This window comes from Halichoerus grypus, chromosome 5, assembly GCF_964656455.1.
Source record: "Halichoerus grypus chromosome 5, mHalGry1.hap1.1, whole genome shotgun sequence".
NCBI classification, from domain to species: domain Eukaryota; kingdom Metazoa; phylum Chordata; class Mammalia; order Carnivora; family Phocidae; genus Halichoerus; species Halichoerus grypus.
In genome coordinates, this window is record NC_135716.1 from 186741184 (window position 1) to 186758555 (window position 17372).

The window sequence follows — 17372 nt, forward strand, 5'->3', positions numbered from 1 at the left end:
TCTGATTCTGGGTTTGATGGGCACTGGATCCATGCCGATTCGAAACAGTTGAAAACTATTCTAATTGGTAACAAATTATTTTATTTTTTAAAAGATTTTATTTTATTTATTAGAGAGACAGGGAGAGAGGGAACACAAGCAGGGGGAGTGGGAGAGGGAGAAGCAGGCTTCCTGCTGAGCAGGGAGCCCGATGCGGGGCTCGATCCCAGGACCCTGGGATCATGACCTGAGCGGAAGGCAGACGCTTAATGACTGAGCCACCCAGGCGCCCCTAAAGATTTTATTTTTAAGTAATCGCTACACCCAGTGTAGGGCTCCATCTCAGTAAGATCGAGAGTCACGTGCTCCACCGACTGAGCCAGCCCGGCGCTCCCAATTTTTTTCCCCCCCAGTTTTCATTTGAGTAAAACTGACATTCATTGTCTATTTCTAGTCTGTTTGCAGATGTGTGAGTTGATTCTGAACCTGCCCAGGGGGTGTCCTGGGCTCTAGGCTGGGGAGGGCCACAGTCAGGTGCCTTTCCCACACTGGAAAACTTGAAAATTACGTCCATACTTGTCTACATCTGAACCAAGTTTTATTTGCTTTATACCAAACAAAACTGGAGAACTGAAAGTGCGTTGGAACGATGTGTGTGTGCTGCTTTCCTTCACCGGTTTGTGTTCAAGTGACTGGATCAGTACTTTCTCGAAATGGCGGTTACATCTGCGGCGGTGGCGCATCGATGCCTCTTGGCCATTTCTGTCTAAATCGACCACCTGGGACTCTGTTCTGCAAAAGTCCAATAAACGTGAACCGCGTCCGTCCGCGCGCTCGTCACTGGGGCGCCGTCGTGTCTGCTCCTGAGCTGATTCCACGGCCGCTTCCCGTGGCCTCCCCAGTTTTCAGCATGAAGGGAGGAAAAAGTGAAGGTGTTCCTGTCCCCAAGAATTCAGGAAAATCGGTCTCCGTTCCACTCGCCCTCTTTATGCCCGGGTTCGTCACAGTCTGCATTTTCCCTGTCAAATGTCACTAATGGGGATCTTCCGTTCTCTCCCCTGTCTCTGCGGCCCCCTGAAACCACGAAGGCCGGCGGGGTGCCGCGCGGGGCAGGGACGGGACCCGGGGAGCGAGGGTAGGCGCGCGGCCCCACCAGGCGCCCCGGGCGGCGGCGGCTCCGGGTCAGTAGGGTGGAGCCACCGCGGGATCCCAGGACGGAAGTGACGTGAGGCCCGCGCGCCGGATCCCCGCGCTCCGGAGGCTGCGGCGGGCCCCGCCCCCGTGTGTCATCAGTCCGCGCCGACGCAGGAAGTGGCGACGCTACTGGCGCGCGCCGGGCGCTGTTTCTCCTCAGGCTCCGGGACCGGTGGCGGCGGCGGCGGCGGCAGCAGCGGCAGCAGTGCAGGGGTGAGTGGCGGAGGGCCGGGACGAGCGGCGGGCGCAGCCAGCTCCCTGACCTCTCGCGTCCGAGCGTCGCTTCCCGCCTCGTCGCCCCGCGCGGAGCTGGGGGTTGAGGCGGCGCCGGGCCCGAACCCCGGCTCGTGGCGGCTGAGCCCGGGGGGCGAGGGTCCCGGCGCCGCGGCCGTGTCGCAGCGCCTCACCCCGGCTCCCGGACCCTCCTGCCGGCAAGCCCCGTGCGCGGGGAGGACCGGGGAGCGAGCCGCGAGCTCTGCACGGAGGATGTGGTGTAGCTCCGCGCGGGGCTGTTCTTAGCTTTGGCGGAGGGTAACCGGGGCGAGGGAGCTTGCCCAGGACCGTGCGGGAGCGACAGGGTGACAGGCACCGCGCGGGCGGAGCCGGAGCGCCGGCGTCCTCACGGAGCTTCCGTTCTCTCGGCAGCGTTTTGACTCCAATGGGTGATGAAAAGGACTCTTGGAAAGTGAAAACTTTAGATGAAATTCTTCAGGAGAAGAAACGACGGAAGGAACAAGAGGAGAAAGCAGAGATAAAACGCTTAAAAAATGTAAGCCATGTTTTTTAAGTAAGTGGTTTTCTTAAAGGAGATTTAATTTCTTTGCCCTCGTTTTTCCATTAGAACAACGCTTCTTCGGTGAAGTTCTTTTGTCCTTCCAAATGTCGCAGGTGAGCCCAAAATCTATTCTAAAAATTAACAAAAACGTTCAAATACTCAGTTTACGTTGAGGACAGACTGATAACACGCTACAGCTGTGTGTAGACGGCACCTCCACGTGGAGTGAAGTACTTTGCGCCTAAATTCATGAGCACAATTGGACTAATTTTTCTCGTATCGATATTTTTCTGTTTGTGACACCGTCTCTGTTTAGCGTCCTAGGAAGTCGCGTTGAAATTAATGTTTTATCTTTTCCTTTTCTGGTTTGCATAATAACACATTCAGGGAAACTTTTGGTAATTTTGAAAGGGATATTGGCAAAAGTACCTCTTCCGAGAATATTGGTCACTGACCCTTCTTAACGGTTGGTGAAACATCACGAAGTACCTGGCGTGAAGTCCGTCTTGGGGCTCAGTTCGGTTTATGCAAACAACTAACGCACTTGGCATAGAGTCTAATAGTCCTCGTCCTGTGTGCTGGTTTCGGATTTCTCATCTCAGGTTCTGAGTTTACAGCGAGTTTTAATTTTAGCATCATGTGATTTGAGTGAAAGTTTTTTCATATTTTGTAACATTGGTCCATTCAAAGCACATGTGAAACTTTGTTTTTGGATGTTGGCAAGGTTTGATTATCATTAAAAAGACACTTATCTGTGAGGAAAATGACTTTCTCCTTGCTTCTTAGTCTGATGACCGGGATTCCAAGCGGGATTCCCTTGAGGAGGGGGAGCTGAGGGACCACCGCATGGAGATTACGATACGGAACTCACCATACAGAAGAGAGGACTCCATGGAAGACAGGTGGGGGCGAGGTGTACAGCAGGGAAGAGCGAGGAGGCCGGCTGGGACCCACCGCATGGCAGGGGCCCTGTCTGACTTCTCTCAGTGTTACTTTGAAAACATCTGTAGTCCTGACTTCAGGTTTACCTCACAGTTGAGATAGACTGTGTGTTATCACTTGCCACCGCACCCCTATTATGAAAATTGGATGAGTGTATATCTCTTTCCTTGCAATTATCCTTCAGTTAAGTCCACAAACTACATTTGTTTGTTTGTTTGTTTGTTTGTTTGTTTTTAAGAATTTTTATATTTTTGAGAGAGTGCAAAGAGTGGGGGTAGGGGCAGTGGGAGAGGGAGAAGCAGACTCCCCGCTGAGCAGGGAGCCCAAACTAGGCTCCATCCCAGGACCCTGGGATCGTGACCTGAGCCAAAGGCAGACATTTCTCCGACTGAGCCACACAGGCACCCCTCACGAACTACATTTAAATAATTGTTCTGTGTGCTTTTGATGATTAATAAAATCACTGCCTAAAATTGTGCACAGATAAACCACATTAGAGTACTGAAGTATATTGAGCAAGTCCTGTAAGCAGAAATGGTCCTACCCAGGCCTGTGTATTCTAACATTTTTCCCTGCACCACTTGATTCCTTCTCGTACCCATCATCAGCACCAGATTATCCATCATCAGGTAATTAAAGCCAACCTAACCAGAAACTAAGGTACAGAGACATAGATCAAGAAGTCTCCCAGGATTTCAGTCATATAGGCAGTTGAAGATACTGTTGAGGGACCTTTTGGGGTCATTAAGTTCATTAAAATCGTGGTACCGTTTTTTTTTTAACAGCTTTGTTGGTACATAAATGACAAACTGCATGTATATGAAGTGTGCGGTTTGACATATTTGTGCAATTATGATCAGGGTAATGAACATGTCTGTTGCCCCCTAAAGTTTCCTCAGAGAGGCATTGTTCCATATAGACGTTGATTTTTCACTTACACTTTTGATCTGAGTCTGTATTTGACAAGAAGTTTTGGCTTAAGTTTCGTAGTTAACAATATTTAAAACGATGGTTCAGATTGCACTCTTTTGTATTCTGAACGCTGCATGTTTCTGGGTTAGAGAAGCTCCACAGTACCCTGAGGCTCCTTTCATTACTCTCTAGCATGGTGTGATGCTGTTGTGTATTTCAGAGGAGAGGAAGATGATTCTTTGGCTATCAAACCACCACAGCAAATGTCTCGGAAAGAAAAGGCTCATCACAGGAAAGATGAAAAGAGGAAAGAGAAACGTAGGCATCGTAGCCATTCAGCAGAAGGGGGTACAGAAGCTTTTTTTTTAATTAATTTTTTTTTAGGTTTTTTGTTCGTTTGGTTTGGGTTTTTTTTTTTTTTTTTTTTGGTATCCTGCTTAAGTGTGGTCTGTTTCCTATATTATGATCTGCTGTCTTCTCCAGAGCACAATTGAAAGAGAAGAGAAAATAAAATTTTAGCTGAAAGCATAAATTTATTGTAGATCATTCTGAATAGGTGTTTCATTTTTCTTCTGGTGTTTTTTTCCCCTTGTTACATTGTTGTGGGTTAGTTCGTTTAAATGTCATATTGTCTTAATTCAACAAACGGGATTTATATACGATTTTTATAGCAGTTCAGTGTTGAATTAACTGAAAAAAAAAAAAAGATGTTTGATGAAGTCCAAATGGGTTTGATCTCCTACCATTAAGAGGTTCTCAGGGGTGTTGGGAAATATGGCCCTGGCACCTGGTTTAAGTTTCATGTTATCAATGCAGTTGGTGAACATGGTTCTGTCACACAAGATGGAAATCCACCATAAGGAGTTGAACTTTGTCCTGTGTTCTTTATGAATGATGATGATGATGTTTAATTACGGAACTGGTATACAGCTGACCCTGCACGGGCTGGAACTTCATGGTCCGCTTGCACACGGATTTTTCCTGGTAAACGCAGGACAGTGCTGTAAACACACTTGCCCTTCCTTCTAGTTCTTCTAATGATAGTCTCTCTTCTGTAGCTTACACAGTTTAAGAGTACAGTAGGGAACACACGTGACACAAAAGATGTGTTGTCAGTAAAGCTTCTGTTCAGCAGCAGGCTGTTAGTAGTTGACTGTTAAGGACTCATAATTACCCTTGGATTCCCGGCCACAGGGGTGTCGGGTCCCCTGCCCTGTGTTCATTGGTCAGCTATAATCCAATCATAGTTTATTTAATACAGAAAATTGAGAAACAAGATGCAGTTACAATTCTATTCAGTGGTCACCACGTTATTTTTCCCTGATTCGGAGACTCCCAAGTCATTAATTGAGTATTCTCTTCTTCACTGGGTATTTGCAAATTAAGTTTTGGGAGTTGGGCCCCTTTGCATGACACTCTCTTTCTCCTTAGGGAAGCACGCTAGAGCAAAGGAAAAAGAGCGAGAGCACGAGCGCCGGAAACGGCACCGAGAGGAGCAGGACAAGGCTCGCCGAGAGTGGGAGAGGCAGAAGAGGAGGGAGATGGCCCGGGAACACTCCAGAAGGGAGAGGTGAGTGAGCACAGTTTGCTAAGGAGCCTGAATGGAGCGCTCCTGGGGCCAGTAGGCCGTCAAAGTGGCAGAAGAGACCATCTTGACACACAGTGACCCGGCAGCATAACACAGATGTGATGCAGAAGTGGTTTGTGCCCAGAGTCACGGTGCAGTAAACGTGGTGGTGTAAACCAAGAGATTTGTCCTAAAGGGATTGAGTTTTTACTGCATCTTGAAGACTGAAATGGGTGTAAATCTTCCTGAGAAAAGATAATGAAGGGAATGGAACTCTGTGTGTCAGTTTCTCCAGGTGGAGGCTGCTGAGGGAGGTACTCGGGAGCGAGGCCATGCCGGCAGTTGCTCAAGACCCCGTGTAAGAGTGTGACGTGGACCTGAAGGAAGGGGCATTGCTGGCAGGAGCTGGGTCTGAGATAGGAATTCAGACACAGGGAATGAAGTTTTAGGGCCAAACACCTAACAGTGGAGAGGGAAAGGAAGGTAGAAGAGGGAGAAGTGATCTTCCTAGGCCTCTCAGCTGATGATGGGTGAGGGGGAGGAGGGACTGTAAATACCTCTGAGCTTGCTGCCTCAGGATGGGGCATGCCTCGTGAGAGGAAGGGGAGTACTGTGTTCGAATCATAGTAAGGCGCTCTTGGAGATAGCCCAGTGCACGTATAGAAATCCTGACACAGAATCTGTACCCAGGAGAAGTCTAGTTTAGGGTGATTACTGGGCAAGTATTTATTGAGTGTGTGCTCTGTACCCAGCTCTGTTCTAGGTGGTCTAAGCCAGGAAAACTAAGGAAATACATTGCTTCGGGTTCTCTAATAGACTCTAGACTGCAGAAATAGGCTGTAGTTCTTTCAGACAAAACAAAAGGAAATCCCAAGGGCTTGGTAGCAGCCTGGGAGCTGAGACACCAGACTCTTGGACTTGTCTCCAAGTACACCTCTGTGGGCTCAGATTCCCAGGAAAAAGCATCTGTTTAGCCCCAGATCTGTGATGTGAATAGTAGGGCCACCTCTGTATATTGAGGTCATTTCCAGAGAAAGCTTGGTGGGTGGCCTGCTACAGGGAAGGGAGAAGTAGGGGGGTAGATGTGCCAACATTCCAGGAACCAAGGCCGAAGGGCTGAACTGACGAAGACGTGACAAGAGCCTTTGTTCTCTCGTGGAGGTGGTGTGGGACGAGCTGAGTCTTCAGGTAAAGGTCTGAGATCATGAGGTTAGCAGAGCTTTGTCCAGGTTCACTGCTAGCATGTGAAACAGCCATGTTTGCCAGGCCCTGCGCTGACTCTGTTCAGGATGGGCTGACAGCACAGCTGTGCACACACAGTGGTAACTGCAAGGAAGCCAAGCCTGAGAATAAAAAACGTGTGGGGAAGAAAACAGCAGTGGCCACATTCTAGTCGGGAGACGAGAGTTCACAGATTAGCATGGCGTGTTACCAAACAAACGGCAACTGAGAGAAAAAATGAGAATCCAAAATTGCTACAGTATGTTATCTGAAACGTCCAATTTTCTTTTCTTTTCTTTTCTTTTCTTTTCTTTTCTTTTTTTTTTTAAGATTTTGTTAGAGGAGCACCTGGGCTGCTTAGTCGGTTAAGCATCTGCCTTCAGCTCAGGTCATGATCCCAGGGTCCTGGGATGGAGCCCCACGTCGGTCTCCCTGCTCAGTGGGGAGTCTGCTTCTCCCTCTCCCTCTGCCTGCCACCCCCCCCGCCGCTTGTGTTCTCTCTCAGTCAAATAAATAAAATCTTTAAAAAAAAAAAAAAAAAAGGTTTTGTTAGAGTGCCCCTGAAATATGTCCAATTTTCAACAAAAAGTTTTGAGATATAAAAGAAATAGGAAAGTATGACTCTGTATTAAGGAAGAAAAGCATCAGTAGAAATCAAGTGTTCCACATTAGCAAGGAACTTGAAACGGAGTGATAGAAATTATGCTTTCTAAAGAATGGAGAGAATTGACAAAAGATGAACAGAGCCTCAAAGATGAAAAACATTTGGGGCGCCTGGGTGGCTCAGCTGGGATCCTGGGATCAAGCCCCACGTCAGGCTCTTTACTCAGCGGGAGGCCTGCTTCTCCCTCTCGCACTCCCCCTGTTTGTGTTCACTCTCTCGCTGTCTCTCTCTCTCTCTCTCTGTCAAATATATGAATAAAATCTTAAAAAAAAAGATGAAAAACATTTATCTATACATCTAGAAGCTCATATCCCAAGTGGGATAAATAAAGTGACATCACAGTGAAACGTGAAAGCCAAAGAGAAAATCTTGAAAGCAGGAGAAAAAATCTACATAGAAAGGAGGCTTCAGTGTGATTGGAGGCTGACTTCTCAGAGTCAGTGAGGGCCAGAAGGCGGTGGAATGGCATGGTCCCACTGCGAAAAGAAAGCCTGGCAACCAGGAGTTCTGTATCCAGCAAAACTGTTCTTCCAAAGTGAGGGGGAATAAGGAAGATAAACTGGTGGAATTCATTGTTAGCAAGACCTGCCTTAAATACTCAAGGAATACCTTCATGTTGAATGGAAATGACAGCAGAAGGTATCAGGGAAGAAAAGGAAGAAGGAAGAAAAGAGCACTGGAAATGGTAAAGGCTCAGGTTAACATAACAGAATCTATAAATGTTTTTTCTCACATCTTCTCAATTTCTATAGGAGACATGGGATTGCATAAAACAGTGACTATTAAAATGCTCTCTCGTGACGTGTAGCATGAGTAGGCTGCACAGAGAAGGGAGGGCCGGAGCTGTGTCAGAGCAGGGCCTCTGCATTCACTGGGACGACAAGGTGCATGCTTCCCGTGCTGGAGCGACCACTAAGAAAATAACTAATAAAGTAATACAAACAGAGGAATTAACATGGTATTTTAAAAATCCTTATTTAAACCAAAAAGGGAGAAACAGGACCTAAAAAGACAAAAGACAAAATTAAAACAATAACAACAAAAAGTAAATTCAGCCAAATCCGTAATTACATGAAACGTGGAGTGGTTTCTATACCCCAGAGAAGAGGTTCTTTGATAGCAAAGCATGATGCAGTAAGTTGTCTGTAAGGAGAACCTCTGAGTCCAGGACAAAAATAGGTCAAAAGTAGACGTGTGGACAGAGATGTCCCATGCCCACAGTAGCTGCAGAGCACACGTGGCTCAGGCGAGACATCAGGGTTACCTGACAGAAGTCAGACCAGCGCTGACACAGGCTTCCCCACGACAGAAGGGTCCGTGCAGCAGAAAGAAGTGATGGTGATGAACATGTGTGTGCCTGATAGCTGGAAGGAGAAATAGGCAGTTCATCCATTCTAGCTGGAAATTTCAATGCTACATTGTCATCGTTGACAGAACAGCTAGAGAAAAGGATATAAAACATATGGGAAGTAACCTGTACCAGATCAGTCTCACTGACCTTGCGTTTAGCACCCCACCCACAGCTGCAGAGGACACGCTTGAGAGGGAACGTTGTCCAACACAGATCATATGTGGGCCACGCAAGTTCCGAATCTAAGAGAACTGAGGTTGTACAAAGTACACCCTCTTACCACGAAAGGATTGAAGTAGAAATCAACACAAAGAAAAAAACCTGAGGACATCCTCAAATGGAAATCCAGGAGTCCTTTCCTATATAACCTATGGCCCAAAGAAGAAATTAAAAGGAAAAACGGGTGCCTGGGTGGCTCAGTCGGTTAAGCATCCGACTTGATCTCAACTTGGGTCTTGATCTCAGGGTGGTGAGTTCAAGCCCTGCGTTGGGCACCTCACTGAACATGGAGTCTACTGGGGGGGAAAAAAAAACATTTTGAACTGAATGAAAAAAGGAGCGTGCCAAAAGTTAGTGATGCAGAAAAGGCTGTGCATGGAGTTAGATGTTTTGGCTTTTAAGCACTGATAACAGAGAAGGAAGTTGTCAGGTCAGCATCCGAGCTTCTGCAGAAAGCAGAACAGAGAAGCAGACTCAACCCAAAGCAAGCAGAAGGAATATCCACAGAATCCCAAGCAGATAGAAACAGGTTCATGGGGCAGGCTAGGAGCTGGCCACAGATGGGCGTGTTTTAAAACTGGCTCGTGGTGATGGTTGCACAATTCCATAAATTTATGAAAAATGGAATTCTGTGGCTGGATTTCATATGTTATGTTACAGCTTTTATCTCACAACAGTTTGGACTCAGGCACTTAGAGAATAGTTTCTAGAATCCCAGCCTTCCGCAGTGGTGACATCTGATGGACCCCAAAGTTGGTACAGGACTGGTGACTGGACCACGGGCTTGTTCCGTTTTCACCATTGTTTGTGCTCATTTCTGTTTGTGTATACTGGTACTTACTTTTTTTTTTTTTTAATAGCTTTTTATACTTGGACGTAACTGTAGGGACATGAAAATTTACTGTAACTGGCCAGTTTTCACTGTTTGCCGTGTTGTGGTGCAGTAAGCCACACACACCGCAGTACTCGGATGACTCTTGCCGCCTTCATGAAGCAGCTTTCCTCACTGCCCTTCACATACCACACTCATGCCCACTGACCTCCACACCAGGCTGGGCTGGGGAATCATCTGGGGGGTCCACCTGCCATAGAATCCAGTAAGGAGGGTCGGACGGGGCCCCTGGCCTGAGTCTAGATCCTCCTCCCGACTTCCCCCAGCTGGACTCTTCCACCCCATCTGTAGCCCCTGAAAACTTAGACAGTGATAAAGGTGGATTTAAATTGTGCTGTCATCCATACCTAGCAGGTCTGCTAAACAGGCATCTGGAAGCAGTAGGCTCATTCGTCATTGGCACTTATCTCATTGTGCCAGTGTTTTGCTTTATTATTATTATTTTTTAAGATTTTATTTATTTGTGGGGCGACTGAGTGGCTCAGTCGGTTAAGCGGCTGCCTTCAGCTCGGGTCATGCTCTCGGGCTCCTGGGATTGAGCCCTGCATAGGGCTCCCTGCTCAGTGGGAAGCCTGCTACTCCCTCTGCCTGCTGCTCCCCCTGCTTATGCGCTCTTTCTCTCTCTGACAAATAAATAAAATCTTTAAAAAAAAAAAAAAAAGATTTTATTTATTTGAGGGGCGCCTGAGTGGCTCAGTCAGTGAAGCCTCTGCCTTCAGCTCAGGTCATGATCCCAGGGTCCCACATCGGGCTCCCTGCTCAGCGTGGAGTCTGCTTCTCCCTCTCCCTCTGCCTGCCACTCCCCCTGCTTGTGCGTGAGCGCACGCACTCTCTTTCAATCTCTGTCCGTCAAGTAAATAAAAATGTTTTTCAAAAAAAAAAGATTTTATTAGAACGCACAAACGGGTGGGGGGAGCAGAGAGAGGGAGACAAGTAGTCTCTGTGCTGAACACAGAGCCTGACGTGGGGCTCAGTCTCATGACCCTGAAGTCATGACCCGAGCCGAAAGCAAGAGTCAGATGCTTGACTGACTGAGCCACCCAGGCGCCCCTTGCTTTATTCTGTTGTGGCTGTCCGGATGTGTGCACATCTATCTTCTGCTTTTAAACAGTCCTTTATGGTTTGAATAACCTAAATGGACAACTTTTAAATTTGAACAAAAAAGCACTTGGGGTAAAAAAGGAAAACTTTGTGTTTGTGGAGAGAGAGTTGGCCTGTGCTTGTTGCAGGGACCGCCTCGAGCAGCTGGAGAGGAAGCGGGAGAGAGAACGGAAGATGCGCGAGCAGCAGAAGGAGCAGCGGGAACAGAAGGAGCGGGAGCGGCGGGCCGAAGAGCGGCGCAAGGAGCGCGAGGCCCGAAGGGAAGGTGCGGGTGGGCGCACCCTGCGGTGGGGTGCTGCTCCCATGGGTGAGCTCAGGGCTGCACAAGTGACACTGAGGGATGAGGCGCTCGGGATGGTGGCCGAGCAAAGTGGGGACAGGCCGTGGGGCTCAGGAGTTGAGCCTGACCACGTAATTCCCTGCCGAGGAGGGCCGTGGTCACTTCAGGTGTGAGGTGAGGGTGTGCGGCTGGGGCCTTCCCGGGCCTGGTGCTGGAGCTGAGTCTGCTGCCCACACTGGTCAGGCACAGGCTTGAGGAGGTGGGTCGTGGCCCCTTCCTTTTTGACCAATGGAGAAGAGTCTGGAAGGTCCACGTGGGTCCTCAGGGACAGCTCGCAGCCTCCAGGCCTCTGTCGCCAGGGCATGTGTTGTGCGTCACCACCGGCAAGGGTGCGGGTGAGACCTGACCGAGCTGGGCCCCTGCTGGAGAGGACGCTGCCAGCTCCATGTCCCGCTGTATTTTGTGCCCCAGTTTCTACGCATCACCGAACGATGAGAGAAGACTATGGCGACAAAGTGAAAGCAAGCCACTGGAGTCGCAGCCCGCTACGGCCACCCCGAGAGAGGTTTGAGCTGACAGACGGCCGGAAGCCAGGTGAGGGTGCACAGTGCCTGTCTGGGCTCACCGTGGCTCTCCGCTGACAAACGTTTTAGCACAAAAATTTGCTTTTTTTGCGTACAATGAGATGATAGGCTACAGTTGTCCCGTATCGCGTGACGGGACCGTCATTTGTGTGAAGTACGTTTGTATTTGTCGGTGGAGACGTTTGTTACGGTCTTCGAGAGCGGTCTTCCAGCTCAGTGTGGGGGAGCTGTGTGTCACACAAACCACAGTTAGTCTCTGCATGAAAGATGCCATCGGGTCTTGTTTATTGTAAAACACTTTCCACATTCACCTTTGGTGGTTTGTTTCATAAGTAAAAGAAGAGAAAATGGAAGAGAGAGACCTGCTGTCCGACCTACAAGACGTCAGCGACAGCGAAAGGAAAACCAGCTCCGCCGAGTCCTCGTCAGGTAACTGCTGGTTCTGCCGCCGTGCAGGGAGGGCCCACCAGTCCCCACCGTGCACTTCCGGCTGTTTTCTTCCCGAAGCGGAGTCAGGGTCGGGTTCAGAGGAGGAAGAAGAGGAGGAGGAGGAAGAAGAGGAGGAGGAGGAGGAGGAGGGGAGCAGCAGTGAAGAATCAGAGGAGGAGGAGGAGGAGGAAGAGGAGACCGGGAGCAACTCTGAGGACGCGTCTGGACAGTCGGCTGGTGAGGGCACAGGGCTCTGATGGTTTTGTTTGGTGTTTAGAAAGTGCAGAGAAATCATTTGAACTCTCAATTTAAAAATACTTCCAAACAGAAAATGCCTTTGTATCTGGGACTCACATGAGACCAAAATTGATGATTTACAGTGGTTCTTGCTTTCGGGTAGCTAAAGCAGACCCTTGTTTTTGCTTGTGGAGGGTCTGAACGGCCCTGCAGGTCTGAGCAGACGCCCACTCTGTCTTGCAGAGGAAGTGAGCGAGGACGAGATGAGTGAGGACGGGGAGCGGGAGAGCGAGAATCATGTCCTGGTCGGTGAGCGGCAACCCCGCTGGGCGGTCCTTCCCTCGGGCCTTCTCTCGGCTGCCCCTCAGCGACTGTGACCCTTTCTAAAGCCAGCAGATCACCATCTTGTGTGCGCAGCCCTCCCCCGAGGCACAGGCCGCCGACTCCAAGAGACCCGCTTGTGACCGTGGAGGGCCAGCGCCCCTGACTAGGGGCAGTGCTAAGTGAATGTCGTCCTCAGCATCCCAATGGCTTAGACGCGGCAGGGAGGCGCCCTCCGCCCTGGCCTCTGAGCTCCGCTCCGTCCGCAGGGCGGGCACCCCGTAGGCAGCAGCCGGGCCGTGCCCTCGGGGCCTGACGGACGAGTCCTGGCTGTGCCGCCTTTGAGCCCCGGCTCCAGTCAGCGGCTCCCAGTGCTCACGGCTGAGGTGGCGGACCCCAAGACCCCAGTGCCCTCTGCCCAGAGTGGTGGGGTACGCAGCTGTGTGCAGCATCTGCGGTCTCTCCCGTGTGGCTCTGGTGTGCGCTCGGTGTCCCCCCCAGCCCCACCCCAGAGCAGCAGAGGGGCGATGACACTGCTTATTCCTGGTTCCACAGTTGGGTTTAACATTTGAAGTTCCAGAGTCCCGATTTGACCGAGACTCCGGAGACAGTGAGGAAGGGGAGGAAGAAGCCGGCGAGGGCACTCCGCAGAGCAGCGCCCTGACTGAAGGCGACTTCGTGCCGGACTCTCCTGCCTTGTCACCCATTGAACTCAAACAAGAGCTGCCCAAGTACCTCCCTGCCCTGCAGGTCAGGCGTCCCCCACCCCAGGGCTGGCTCGACTTTGCCGATGGTGGACAGGGTTGGGGGCTGAGAGTATGAGCGGGGCCCCTGGTGTGGGCATCTGCCGTTGGGGTCACCTGTGCCTCGAGGGAAGGTGCCAGGGCTTTGGTGGTGTGCTGCCGCGGGCGTTCCTGTCCCCGTTGTTATCTTAGTGCAGGGCGGCCAGGCCTGGCTCAGGAGGACATGCCCAGGACCAGGTTTTGTCCATGTTGGTTTTATTTCTTAAGCCAAGGGCATGTGCTCACTGAAGAAGCCGGGGAGGAGGGCTGCTGCTGGCCCTGCCACCAGACACGTTCTGGGCACGGATTGCTGCACCAGCTCAAGCAGGTGTGAGCGTGGCCACGGCTGCTGCGTCCTCATGGCGTGCTTCCTTTCAGGGTTGTCGGAGCGTGGAGGAATTCCAGTGCCTGAATAGGATCGAAGAAGGCACTTACGGGGTGGTGTACAGAGCAAAGGACAAGAAAACAGGTGGGTGCAGTACCGAGTGGTCCCCCAAAGTGGGAAGGGCAGATGTAGGACAGGAACCAGGCGGCACAGAAAACCTGTCCTCGGGCAGGAAGGAATTTCTCCTGAGGAGCATTGTCCTTGGGTGCACCCACCGCCCTTCCTCGGGCCCAGCCCGGCGTTTGCTGTGCACAGCCTTGCTGGGCCCACGTGCGGGCTCTGGGAGGGAGGGAGGCAGGGCGTCTTGCTCCAGCCACAGCCAGCGTGCCGGGACTGAGATCCAGGCCTGGGCCATCCTGACCCTTGGCACCGTCAATATCAAGGTCATTGAACACACAGTTCCTGCTCTGAGAGTCTTCCCTCCCCAGATGCCCGGTCATGGCCTCGCCTTACCTGGCAAGCACGGGCCCCTGAGCAGTTGACTCCCTGATGTCTGTGGAGTCCAGAGGTCAGCCTGACTGTAGGCTCTGCTGCTTGCTTGTGACGGCAGGTGCCTCGGCTCCAGAAGGAACTGTGGAGTCTGCTTTGAGTGCTAGCACCTGAGCAGGTGTGTGCGTCAGGGACCGGAAGCTCCCCTACCGCCCACATCCGGGTCTTGGAAATTCGGGGAGGGACCACCTGAGATCCTGAGACCCTGATGAATGTTTCCATGTTGGGATGTTGAGGTTTGCCGTGTCTCCTGGCAAATCACAGGAGGGCTAGAGAGAGAAATAGGACAATCCTCCTTATCTGTTTTGGACAAAAGCTGGTCTGGAAATAGGCCTCATGTTTCTGTCAGGCAATAGGTTTGGGTTTTTTTTGTTGGTGCTGACGTGATACAGGACTTTCCAGTTAAACAAGACTTCTCGGGCGCCTGGGTGGCTCAGTTGGTTAAGCGACTGCCTTCGGCTCAGGTCATGATCCTGGAGTCCCAGGATCGAGTCCCACATTGGGCTCCCTGCTCAGCAGGGAGTCTGCTTCTCCCTCTGACCCTCTTCCCTCTCGTGCTCTCTCTCTCTCATTCTCTCTCTCTCAAATAAATAAATAAAACCTTAAAAAAAAAAAAACTTCTCGGTGCACAACAAGAAGTGCTTCCCAAGTCCCAGCCAAGTGTGTGTGTGTGGAAGGTTTTCTCAGCCTGTCTTTGAATTGTTTTCAGATGAAATTGTGGCTTTGAAGCGGCTGAAGATGGAGAAGGAGAAAGAGGGCTTTCCAATCACATCTCTGAGGGAGATCAATACCATCCTCAAGGCGCAGCACCCCAACATCGTCACGGTCAGGGTAAGGCAGCCCCGGCCTGTGCCCCGAGAGCAGCGTGTGAGTCACACTTACCTGTGTTGTGCAGAAATGGAGTGCTAGCCCCCTCACCCCAAATGTCAGCCCCTGGATGGTCGTCACACTTTGTAGGTCCCCGCTGTCTCTGCGTGTCTATGCTCCTGGAGTCAGTGGTTGCAGAGGTGGGGCCTGGAGGTGAGCACGGCACCCACAGACTTTTGTTTTTTAGGAAATAGTCGTGGGCAGCAACATGGACAAGATCTACATCGTGATGAACTATGTGGAGCATGACCTCAAGAGCCTGATGGAGACCATGAAGCAGCCTTTCTTGCCAGGTGGGGCCTGCGGGCTCGGTGGGGGCCAGCTGCAGGGAGGGCGTCCTGCAGCCCCAAGTTACTCCTACAGATGTGGCCCTCGGGCGTCCCCCACGAGGAACAGCCCACCCTGGGCTGCCCAGGCCGCTGGCAGTGTCCCTGAGCTGGGAGCGTGCCTGGGATGAATGCACCCCAAGAAGCCTGGTCGCTGCTGAGGCGAGCAGATGACCTAGGACAGTAACCCACTGCCCTCTAGGGGAGGTGAAGACCCTGATGATCCAGCTGCTGCGTGGTGTGAAACATCTGCATGACAACTGGATCCTGCACCGGGACCTCAAGACCTCCAACCTGCTGCTGAGCCACGCTGGGATCCTCAAGGTGAGCCCCCACGGCTCATCCCTCGGGGCGCCCGACACCTGGGCCTCAGAGGTCTGCCCACAGCCTGCCCTCCATCCTTGCAGGTCGGCGACTTCGGGCTGGCAAGGGAATACGGGTCCCCTCTGAAGGCCTACACTCCAGTCGTGGTGACCCTGTGGTACCGTGCCCCAGAGCTGCTGCTTGGCGCCAAGGTGAGTGCTGGGGGCTGGGGGGCCTCACCCGTGCTTGCTGCCCCACCAGCCCCCTGAGTGCACCCCTGGGCTCCCAGGAGTACTCCACGGCTGTGGACATGTGGTCGGTGGGCTGCATCTTTGGGGAGCTGCTGACTCAGAAGCCGCTCTTTCCTGGGAAGTCGGAGATCGATCAGATCAACAAAGTGTTTAAGGTGCGTCTGTGGCTTCCGCCTGCGGGGCGCCCTGGCAGGTATGTGCAGGCACCCCGGACCAGACCCGCCCCTGCGGGCTGTGGCCGTTCTGAGACTTGCCTGTCTGTCTCTCTCAGGACCTGGGGACCCCCAGTGAGAAGATCTGGCCTGGCTACAATGACCTCCCCGCAGTCAAGAAGATGACCTTCACTGAATATCCCTATAACAATCTCCGTAAACGCTTTGGGGCGCTGCTCTCAGACCAGGGCTTCGACCTCATGAACAAGTGTGTCAACCTGTGGGCGCCCCACCCCCCACCCCCACCCGCACCCCTGTGCTGGGTACCAAGTGCTCTTGTTCCCCCAGGTTCCTGACCTACTTCCCTGGGCGGAGAGTCAGTGCCGAGGACGGCCTCAAGCATGAGTATTTCCGAGAGACCCCCCTCCCCATCGACCCCTCCATGTTCCCCACGTGGCCCGCCAAGAGTGAGCAGCAAAGGGTGAAGCGTGGCACGAGCCCACGGCCCCCAGAGGGAGGCCTGGGCTACAGCCAGCTGGTGAGGGGCAGGGCCGGCAGAGGAGGGAAGGGGTGGGGGCTCCCCGGGGCAGGGCTGGTGCAGCCGGGGCCCCACAGCACCACTTGCTCCCCAGGGCGACGACGATTTGAAGGAGACGGGTTTCCACCTCACGACCACAAACCAGGGAGCCTCGGCCGCGGGGCCTGGCTTCAGCCTCAAGTTTTGAGGGTCGGCACGGAGCCGCGCCAGCCCTGCGGGGACTGCCCAGCACAACTCAGCCGGGACCCGGGCCGGTGCCGGAGGCGACGTGTGGGGCCAGACCCGGGCCCTGCTCTGAGCGGACGCAGCTGCTGCAGGCCGGCGTGGCCACGGGTCTCCACCTCAAGTCTCAGACTGCCCGTCTGTTTGCTTTTCCACGTTTTATTTTTATTTTATCTTGGCTTGTAAATTTGTAGAATTAAATCACATTTTCCTTGTGGAAGGAAAGGCTGTATTTTTTTAGATGTGTCAGACTTGTCCTGCAAGGAGTGGGCGGGCGTCCGTCGGTGGCCAGTGTCACGGCATACCCCCGGACACGCAGGCTCACGTGGTCACCACCGGGGGCTGTGCCACTAGGATACTGGCCTTGATGTGGAATGGAGCAGGGGTGG

At 52.0% G+C, this 17372-nt stretch overlaps 1 protein-coding gene across 6 annotated transcripts; it reads left to right on the top strand.

The window, feature by feature from the left end:
- The first annotated feature begins 1241 nt into the window (after nucleotides 1-1241).
- CDK11B (cyclin dependent kinase 11B) lies at nucleotides 1242-17215 on the top strand. Of its 6 annotated transcripts, none has more exons than XM_036089639.2 (20): nucleotides 1242-1386; nucleotides 1819-1942; nucleotides 2735-2850; nucleotides 4023-4150; nucleotides 5234-5372; nucleotides 10946-11082; nucleotides 11569-11691; nucleotides 12015-12110; nucleotides 12189-12347; nucleotides 12591-12656; nucleotides 13243-13418; nucleotides 13829-13919; nucleotides 15034-15155; nucleotides 15379-15484; nucleotides 15720-15841; nucleotides 15925-16032; nucleotides 16110-16226; nucleotides 16343-16491; nucleotides 16572-16761; nucleotides 16856-17215. In XM_036089639.2, exons 2-20 carry the CDS (start codon nucleotides 1832-1834, stop codon nucleotides 16946-16948), a joined length of 2349 nt encoding a protein of 782 aa, XP_035945532.1. In that variant the 5' UTR covers nucleotides 1242-1386; nucleotides 1819-1831; the 3' UTR covers nucleotides 16949-17215. The 6 variants fall into 6 exon arrangements, with proteins under 6 accessions (XP_035945532.1, XP_077930032.1, XP_077930031.1 ...); XM_078073906.1 differs by having other exon boundaries at nucleotides 4023-4120; XM_078073905.1 differs by lacking the exon at nucleotides 1242-1386 and adding an exon at nucleotides 1442-1704.
- The last annotated feature ends 157 nt before the right edge of the window (nucleotides 17216-17372 follow it).

What these genes read in the sequence shown, in the direction of transcription:
- CDK11B (XM_036089639.2), top strand. Translation starts at nt 1,832, where the DNA reads ATGGGTGATGAAAAGGACTCTTGGAAAGTGAAAACTTTAGATGAAATT. An exon ending in CGCGTCTGGACAGTCGGCTG is followed by an intron (nt 12,348 to 12,590) that starts GTGAGGGCACAG and finishes TCTGTCTTGCAG; the next exon opens with AGGAAGTGAGCGAGGACGAG. An exon ending in GCCACGCTGGGATCCTCAAG is followed by an intron (nt 15,842 to 15,924) that starts GTGAGCCCCCAC and finishes CCATCCTTGCAG; the next exon opens with GTCGGCGACTTCGGGCTGGC.